The following is a 10,147-nucleotide window of genomic DNA, read 5'->3' on the forward strand; positions in this document are numbered from 1 at the left end:
TTAAACTAATCAACTAACTTTTAATTGCATGGTAATATTACATCTTGATCCTTCAATCTCCCACTACATGAGACTGAGTGAGCTTGAAGCAAATGCATTTGACCATTGGCTCAATAGAATTAATTTTGATACCTTGGAGCTTCTTATGATCCTATATCATGAAAAGTAAGTTGTATGGTATTTCTTCTACTTTTAAAAGAGTTTATAATACTAAATTATTCACCTATAATTATTTCTAGATCTCATTGGAGCCTGATTACCATAGACTGTGTAGATAATCAGTGTTTTTAAATCAATTCGTCAAAGGAGTACATGGAAATGCTAAGATGTAAGTTGGATTTTTTCAAGGCTCCCTGATAATTTAAAGTTTATCTATTGTAAGTACTCTAAATTTTATTTATTTTTTATATAGAGCTATAAAAATATTAATTGAAGTTCTATAAAAAAAGGCCCTTTATGTCTTCTAATCTACTTACACAAATGGAGTATAAACAAGTTGTGGTAAGCTTTTTATCAAATACATCAAGATACTTGATTCTATAAACTACCACAAATAAGTTGTTTAATTTTACTTTGTGTTTTGTAGAGCCCTCTCATCAAGATGATAGTCATTCTTGTGTTTGGAGGGTGATTCTAAATGCCAAAATATTGCTAAATTTATTTTTCTTAATGATGATAAATTTATCAAGGTAATGTAGAATATATTTCAATTTAAGCTATTGTTTCACTCAAAAGAGAGTGCATTGCAAGATAGCACTTAACTAACATTCCTTTCTTTAAAATGTATGATAGTTTTCTAAAGATTGTTACAAGAGTGAGCATCTTTGATATGTACAAGCAAATATTTTCAAGTATATACTTGTCAACTACACACAAGAAGAACAAGGAGTCAAGTAGGCCATAGATAAGGAGGGGGTAGAGGAGAAGGTAGAGACTATGGAAATAGAGAAGGAGATGCCCTCAACACCTAGGACAACCAAAGGATCAAAGAAGAGAAAAATAACTCCTAGAATATTCCTCACAAAAAGAAATAGCCTTTGTATATTGTTTTGTACAACCTCATGTATATACATCATGAAGAAAGAAAATACAAATTTGTTGCAATATTTGAGCTTGTATTTGTATTGAAAGTAAAGAGACACTTAATGTACAAACTTACTCATTTGTTGTTTAGTTGGAATGCAAATGAATATGGCAAGTAGATATCTTCATTTTGTAAATCCAACCTATAGTATACATGATGATCTAACCTTTAGTATTATAATAAGATTCTCATTGAGCCAAATATCAATGTCCACTATAGGATATTTGCTAAAATTGTTAAGATTTTGATCCAAAGCAACTAGACTACTACCAACATAATGCCATCTACTATAATAAAAAAGCTAAGGATGAAATTTTGAGTAGCAAGTAGGTATTTGCAAGCAATAGAGTTTTGAACTATCTTACAAGCTATCTTGCCTTTTATCCTTGTATCCCACCCCGCATTAACAAATTGTAGGGTATGATCATATGCAAGCCTCTTGAGTGATAACATGGCCTTTGATCTTTGTATCTCACCATTTAAAAAGAGATCAATAAATACATTAATAGGCAAAAAAAAGTAATCTTGCTTAGCCTTTTGAAATTATTAGGTTTCAATGTTTTTTGTATCTCAAAAAATATTTTACATCTATAGCTTAGTGATTGGACGTGGTAATGACCACTTAAGGCTTGTAAAATCAGGTAAATGAAGTGGGGATATTACTCCCCATTGGCCGTTATGCATAGTGATAATATAAGAATGGCCATTAAAAAAATTACATTCTTTGCAAGCTGTGTTTTTCTCCTACCTTTGTATATTGCTTCTCCAATCAAACTATGCATAACATCAAGGATATCAGTAATAGAATCAACAAGTTGCCATTCCTCAAGATGAGGAGGATAGACATCTACAAATAAAAATAAAACTTGTCACAATAAAATCAAATACCAAGTTTTAATTGATAATAAAATACTTAGAAATTGGTCTATTCAACGGAAGATTTGAAGCTCTAGGTTCCAAATGCAACTTTCTATGCATAAATACACGTTGTACTAAAACCTCTTTTATGCTTTTCTTGTTTGCTCCAATTCTGAAATATTTGATTCTATCCTTCTGAGCAGAGATGAAGGAGCTCTCACATTTTTTGCTTGTTGCATGGTAATCTAGCTACCTTTGCTAATAATGGTAGGAATCCATCTTCCATCTATTTGGAATAAATTAAACATGGATATGGATGTGATTTCAGAGCTTGGACACCTTGTTGAAGGTCAAATTTCTATATCCATGGTAAAGAGAGGGGAGAGAGAGAAACAAGCTTGGGTGCCATTATCAAACAATCCTAGATATGTCATTAATGCAAAGTGATCGAGAATCTATATCATTAATGTAAAGGATATCATAATCACAATTACAAGATGATAAAAATAAATATTCATAATAAAAATTCCTAGTAATATTATATCTATGTCTATTTATAAAATCCAAATTTTGTATTTTCAAAAATGAAACTTTCGTTACAGAGGTTTTGTTTTTTTTCTTTATTTTAGAAATGACAAGTGATGATACCATCATCTCTCAAAGAGTAAAAGAAACTATATGAGTAAAGTTATATGTTGATACTTATATGAGTTCAAGCATCACCTTTGAGTAGTCTTTCATAGTGTTGATAAGAGCACATATGACCAATTCATCATTGAATTATTGACACATTGCATTTAACTACTGTCAAAGGACTTTTCCATCCAAGCATGTGGATGTAGCATTTCAAATATCCAAGACATGGTACAGTAAAATTAGACATATAATGGGTCATAACAAAGAGGTTGTTTGAACATATGTTATGATAGCTAGCATTTGAAGAGATGATACAATGAATGCAGCGATTCCCATAAATGTACAAAGGAAAGGATAAATCAGAAGTCTCATCTTGCAAACATGTGCAAGTAAGGCCAGATAGTATTGACATACCTACAACAAGCATACAAGAGAGCACAAAAGAGTCCCAAGTCTAGACAGAATTATGAAATGCCCCTTCTGTGTACATTCTATGATCCTCCACCATTTTGGTTTTTCTTGAGCCTTGTTTGGGCTAGAGGGAATGTTTGCTTTTTTTTCCAAGATTAAGATTTAGGTCAAAGACAAAGCTTTTTCCAAATACTTTTATGTAGTAAAAGCTTTAAAAGTATGTGAGCATGGAATGAGCATTGAGATGGCATCATTGTGAGGAACCACATGCATTCAATTCAAGCACTTGGGCACCTAGGTTTGGTTCTCAATGTTGAGTGACAATTATAGCTCGTCTTTAAGTATTGAAATCTAAAGATTTCATAGTGATGGCATAAGAAAATTTGGAAGAAGTATAAGCCAACATGTGGGTCGTTATTAATGGCATCTTGCACACTTTTAAATTTATGCATTCCAATAATTTATGCATAATGATCTTCATGCATACAACATTTTGTTGCATTTTGGTACCAATAACAAAGTATATATAAGAATAGGGGATTGGAAACACTGTACTACATATCTTACAATTGGTATTTTTTCCAAGCTCCTTGATATGAACCCGTCTGTAAGAAGAGATTGGATTGCAAGATATCATTATGTAGCTCATGAATGCATTTCTACCAATCCTTTGTCGTATGATAAGTAACGCATGATATATAGGATTAGCTATACAATTCTTCATTTATTAGAGCATATATCCCTTGGCCCCTAGCCCATAAATATGATAAGAGAAAACTCAAATCATACATTGTAAAATGCTTAAATAGAGATCCTTTTGATAGAAAAATAGTAGAACTAGTATCTCTATATTTGTAGTACCCTGTGTGGGCATTCTAATTGTAAAAATTAATGGAATATGCCCAAAATTTAAACAATGAAATGCTTTTGCTAATGGTATTCAATAATTTCTTTTAAACTTATCAATTTGACTGTGGATGTTGATGTTAAGCTAAAATATGTAAATTGTATTTTATCCAAGATTATATTTTGAAGCGTAGCAATTATAAGTTTTCTATCTTCTCCTCACTCTCTTCTTTGTCCTCTCTCTCTACCCTTTCCTCTCTCTATTTTGTCTCTATTCTCTCTCTCTCTCTCTCTCTCTCTCTCTCTCTATTTCCTTATATCTGTTTAATTCTCTTCTCTACACTCACTACAATATATAAGGCTTGTACCTATTTTTTAGAGACATTTTTAGTCTATGGAAAAAATGCCCATGTTATTGTAAAAAACATCTCTATTAGTGTCACCATAGAATGGCAACTTTTTTTGTTCCTATATAGTGATACAAATAGTGATGAAAAGTACACTTTCCAAGGTGATGTACATGATTCCTACCTCTAGTCATGCCCTTGTCACCTCTTTCACTACTGTCGTCATCCTGGGGGGAGGGGTGCACCTTATAGAACATGTAAGGTACCACTTAAGTTCAAAAGAAAATGTATATTATTTAGTAAATTTTATAGGATCATATTTACAAAAGGAAATTTTAAATCACAATTTGAAAAAAATCCATAAGTATATTAAAGTAAAAGGGGTCATTTATAGTCTTGTAGCATGTAAAGAAAGGGTATTTCTTAATACCCTTTAAACACATGTTATATATATAATTTCTTGTAAGTGCACCTCCTCCTGAGTCGTCATCACCATGGAGAGGAAGCAGCCTCTTATCTGAGCTTCCTTTGGTCCTCTTAATTTAGCTAATTAGACTTCTCTATATCAATCTTTATTGCATTTGACACATTTGATCATTTGTGAGACATGTAATCATATGTCTACTCCATCATCCATCCTATAGAGAAATCATCAATCTAATGAAGGTATTGGAAATCCCTCACATAAGAAATGCTATCACATAGTTCTTACTAGCTTCTAGCACATCTTTCTAGCTATCCAATACATTGTGTCTAAAGACTTGAGGCCACAACTCATGCGTATGCGTTATGAGTCTCTTCTGCTCATTATTCATATATATAGAACTAGCATGGATGTCTTCACCAAGTATTCGTAGCTAGGGAGGGTAGGTCTAGTATATGTCTTATTGGGGTAACTATAGGAGTGGCACCTACAGAAGTGCCACACGCAGATGGTTGAGCAAATCTTGACATCACATGAGTGAAAATGCATATATGTTTAGCTAATATAGGCAATGGGCATCTAATTGATTGATGGAAGGGTGGATCCTACATCTTATCTCCATAGTAACCACTAGAGCCACCCTCTCCAAAGCCTTGACAATAGTGAGGAGTCCCAACCGATTATGGGGCCGTAGCATCTATATTGCCGTAGCACCCCCTAAAAGTAGTCTTGATATGACAAGGACATGAAGTCGTTGGTTCTCCACAATATCCACCAAAGCTACCATCTCCTCTAATCGAGTGAGGCATACTTGAGATACCTCCCTTCGTTGCCACCCTAGAGCATTGACTATACTCATTAGAGATCGACGTGTCAAATCGTATTGAGGCAAAACATAAGGGCATCCACCATTGAGGCAACTTTGTATATGCTTTGTGCCTAAAGCACACCATCTAATTTGAAGACACTCATATGAAACTCTCTTCAACTCCTCATTTATGAATTATCAGCTCACATTGCTTTGTAAATCAAGTGTGGTGATGTACATAATAAAAAAGAGACACTTTGGATTATACTAATGCTAATAGCTACCAAGACCCTCCTCACATCTCTATCTCTTTTCCTCTCACTCACTCACTCACTCTCTCTTCCTCCCTCCATCTCTCTCCCTCCTTTATCCCTCATCTCTCCCTCTTGATCTACTCTCTCTCTCTCTCTCCCTTTCTCTCTTAATCTCCTTCTCTTTCCATCCCACTTAATCTTCTCATTACTCTCTTAATCTCACTCTATTTCCTTCTTTAAACTTTCTCTTACTCTCTTAATCTCCCTCCCTCTCTTCCCTCCCTCCCGATCTCCCTATTAATCTCTCTCTCTCTCTCTCTCTCTCTCTCTCTCTTTTACCCTCTTTCTCTCCCTCTCAACCTCTCTCTTAATCTCACCTCCTCTCTTTCCCTCTCCCTTAATCTCCCTCCCTTTCCCTCCCTCTTTTACTCTCCCTCTTAATCTCTCTCACTTACTTTCTTCTTCTTTTACGCTCTCCTCTCTCTTCCTCTCTTCCTCTCTTACCCTCTCTCTTAATCACCCTCCCTCCCTTGCTTACTCTCTTTCTTTTAGTCTCCCTCTCTCTTAATGTCTATCTTACTCTATTCCTCTTTTATCCTCTCTCTCCCTCTCTTACCCTCACTCTTAATCTCCCTCTCATTCCCTCCCTCTTAATCTCCCTCTCTTACCGTGTCTCTCTTAATCTCCCTCTCTCGTTCAACGTTAACATATGCTATTGGTTGACAAAAAAGTTCCCATGCGTGTCAACTAATAAGGTGCAGGTATTTGACAAAGATAATACTTATTTTGTTATCCTCTCTGTTCACCGCTCCCTAAAGCAAGTTGGTGTGACATCAAAACTCCTCTAACTTTTTAGCAAAACCCCACTAATCTTGTTCACGTTGGGTGCGGGTCGCGACGGGGTTCTTAGTGGTCAAAAGTGCTTTAAGACTCAAAGAGAGCAGCCAAACAAGAACTGCAGTGCAGGCTAGAGAATCTCTCTCTCTCTCTCTCTCTTTTAATGGCTAAAGTATGGAACCATATTCCGCCAGGCTTTCAAAAATTTCTTTCTTCCTTGTCCAGCGAGTAAGATAAAAGTCTTTACATGTAGCCTGTTCAGGAGGCCACCCCGCTCGTCCTTTCGAGTCAGAGGCTCATACAGACGTGTATGTCTGCAAAAGCGGAGCGGCGGAAGCCTCCTGAGTCCTTTCTATCTCCATTTTTACCTCACAGAATCTAAGAGGACATTGTAGAATAGTGGGTTTTATTGCCCCTTTCTGCAAGCGCCGACTCGAGATATGAATAGAAAATTGGGAGGCTTAGCAGTAAAAGTGTGACTGGAGCGTGTTTGGTAAAATGGTATTTGATAAGATGAATGCAGCTGCACGGTCTCGGCAGCAACAGTAATTAATCTATTGTCTCCATTATGGGCTGGGCTCCTCCTCTCAGTCACTCTTGAGAATGTGGAACGAAGAGCAAGACTAGAGCTAGATAAGGCTTTCCGCAATCAGCATCCCTCTCTTGCTTGCTGTCATTTTATTGCTAGAAGCATTGTCCAGTATACCAGTCCATCTGCGCTACAGTATGCGGATGATTATCCTAGATCTATCTCATAATTCGCATGAGTAGATCCTAGAATACTCAGCTATCAGCTGACATTGAAGGCAAGCTAAGGGATCCAGGGCCCCAAGCTATAACTCATTTCTGTTGGAAATGGTGATGCATGCATGATTCAAGGAAGATAAGGTGTCAAAGGATCCAAAGCTATAACTCATTTCTGTTGCGAATGATGATGCGGGCGTGATTCGGGCATAGATAAGGTACTGTCGAAGGCTAAGTTATAATTGAATCTGTTTCAAAGGATGATGCATGGATGCAGCTCTTGAGGGCGTCGAGATGAGGCCAGCGTGAAGCAGCTGACACCGGAAATGCGAGGGCATAGGTGGGTATACAGACTTAAGAGGAATTGGAGTATTGGATCGATGATGATCATGTATTGGTACCGGGAGAGGAGCTGATGGGATCGATGATGGTGTGGTATAGCAGGAAGATCAGTAGGTAAAGTGGGGGGGCGACATCGAAGATGATGAGGCCATTGCGGGAGCTGGGAGTGGGGCTGAGTGTGGTATTCGTGCTGTTTGTGCTGGCGCTGGGGGCGGAGCTGTGGTATCTGTGCGTGAGGAGGAAGAAGGTAGGGGCCGGCGCTGAAAGGGGAGAGCATTTTAATAATACAGGCAAGGGCGGGAAGGGGAGGATGGGAAGGAGGAGGCCGAGGCGAAGATCAGGAGCTGGCGATGGCCGCGATGGCGACGGCGGGTGCTGCAGCTGCGAGTACGTGTATGAGGCGGCGTACGTGGGGTCGTTCGGGGGCTACCCAGCCACCGCAAAGAGGTTGCAGGAGGATGAAGAAGAGGAGGAGCAGCAGCAGCGGGCCAATCAGGGCGTGCCAGCGCTGCACCTGCTGTTCCCGATCAAGGAGGAGACCAGGGAGGACATGGAGCTGGCGGCAGCGCACGGCGGGGGGTCGGCCGATTCCGGCGGCGCCGGTAAAACCGACAAGAGGATGCGCAGCCGCACCCCCAGCGACGTGCTCACGATCACCACCACCGCCACCACCACCACCGCCACGAGCTTCTCCTCCGGCTCGTCGTCCCCGGCGGTCTCCGTCGACGGCGGCAGCGTGCCTCCAGCGTCGCCGCCCCCGTCTCCGCCGCCACCACCGGGCCTTACCCTTCGCCCTGCGCTCTCTCAGCTCCTGCTGATGACCGCCGCCGCCACGTCGCCCTCCTCTCCATCTCCGGCCGCCTGCCCGTCCTCCCCTCCGCCGCCTCACACGGCCCGCACCTCCCTGCGGCTCCTCTTCGAGCGCTCGCCTCTCCTCGCCCCTCGTAGCCTCTCCTCGCCCGCCATGGCCGATCCAGCTACCTCTATCTCTCCTCCTCCTCCTCCTCCTCCTCCTCCTTCTCCTCCTCCTCCCCCACCCCGGCCTCCCGCCAGCCTCCCCCTCGCCTCCCTCTTCCAAAGTCCCAGCCACCGATCAGCCTCCCTCCTCCCGCCCCTCTCTCTCACTGCCAAAGCCTGATATCGTATGCACTGGCACCCACCCTCACCCAGCAGCCGCTACCTATCCATTACCCGCAATGTCTGCTCGTCATGATCATATCATCTGTTTTCCCATACATCAACTGCAGTACTTTGCTCTGTTCCCACTCAAGTTCGTGATCCATCCGTCGGTATGTTCCCTTTCGTCACCAGCTCCAGCTTGAGGGAATACTCGCGCTCTTCCTGTCAGCGATTGAGCCCACATCTGACGGAGAATCTACTTCCCCCATGAGCTCCACATCTCAACAGAATGCCTTTATGATTCATCATCATCTAATTGTTTGTTGTTACGGTTGATGTCTAGGCCGGCCGCACAGAATTCTTGTACATACATTAATGTCATGGTTGCGGTATCCGTTGTTGTATCTTTCCAGCCTAAGTTAATTGATAAAATTGACGCGTGCTCGGCCTCATGAATCGACTCAGCTTCGTGAATTAACGTTGCTACCACTCAATTTGTTTTTTGTAATGCGGCTTAGTTACATATTTCATCAGAAGGTAAAGTACAAGTTCTTACAGCGCGGCATCTTTGCTAGAACGCCTGGAGATCCAAGAGCTCATAAACTGCTTCATCAGCACTCTAATTTCAAAGATTAATAGTTTCCACCATTTATGAGGAGGTTTCTTATGTCCTCTCCCAGAAGTGCAGTCATCCCACCCCCCGCCCCCCCCCCCCCCCCCCAACAAAAGATAAACTTAAAAAACCACAACATTAATCAAAAGATTTGTTTCCGACTGATTTCATCAAGACTTCCAAAGTTAGCAAAAAGGGCAATGGACACACTAAATTGTTTCTCAAGGTTTGCTTCATGTAACAATCACTCAATTCTATTCCATAATTTCCTTGTGTGGACACATTCCCAAAAGAGATGCTTTTTGTCTTCTGCTTTCCAAGAGAAGAGATAGAGTGGCAATATTTGCATATGACTGGCTAGGCTCTTCCTCATTGGTAGCCTTTTGAGTAGGAGATGCCATCTTAACACATTAAGCTTGAAGAAAGGACTGGCTATGGCTACAATCGTTTTTTCTTGGCGAGCAACACCTGACATTCATGCTATAGCACGTTGTCCGAAGAGAATGAGGAACACCATCGTAGGGTATACACAAGATTGACTCGAACCATGACTACTGAGCTAATAACCAAGCACACTTTGATTTCGATGATAGTAGAACAAGGTAAAAAGCTTTTCCCACAAACTTAATTGGACAATATTTACCTTTCCCTAGTATGTAGCATCTCACCATTCATAGAAATCATCCTCCATAGGAGGATGGTCCATAAACTACAGGAACACACCTACTGACAAGAGACTCACATATCTTTATTATATCTCTTTTGGTCTTGTAGCAACATCAACTCTACCTCAATTATGTCCATCTTATGTGTCTAGAATGCCT

General features: G+C 40.3%; 1 protein-coding gene across 1 annotated transcript; it reads left to right on the forward strand.

Annotated features, from left to right (window-relative positions):
• Positions 1 to 6,673: 6,673 nt before the first annotated feature.
• On the forward strand, positions 6,674 to 9,191 carry LOC148031188 (uncharacterized). The gene has a single exon (XM_087684721.1). It carries the CDS (start codon positions 7,731 to 7,733, stop codon positions 8,727 to 8,729), a length of 999 nt encoding a protein of 332 aa, XP_087540847.1. The 5' UTR covers positions 6,674 to 7,730; the 3' UTR covers positions 8,730 to 9,191.
• Positions 9,192 to 10,147: the final 956 nt, after the last annotated feature.

The sequence above is a fragment of the Lygodium microphyllum genome, chromosome 9 (assembly GCF_053477565.2).
Source record: "Lygodium microphyllum isolate KBCC chromosome 9, Lygodium_microphyllum_v1.1.10, whole genome shotgun sequence".
Lineage (NCBI taxonomy): Eukaryota > Viridiplantae > Streptophyta > Polypodiopsida > Schizaeales > Lygodiaceae > Lygodium > Lygodium microphyllum.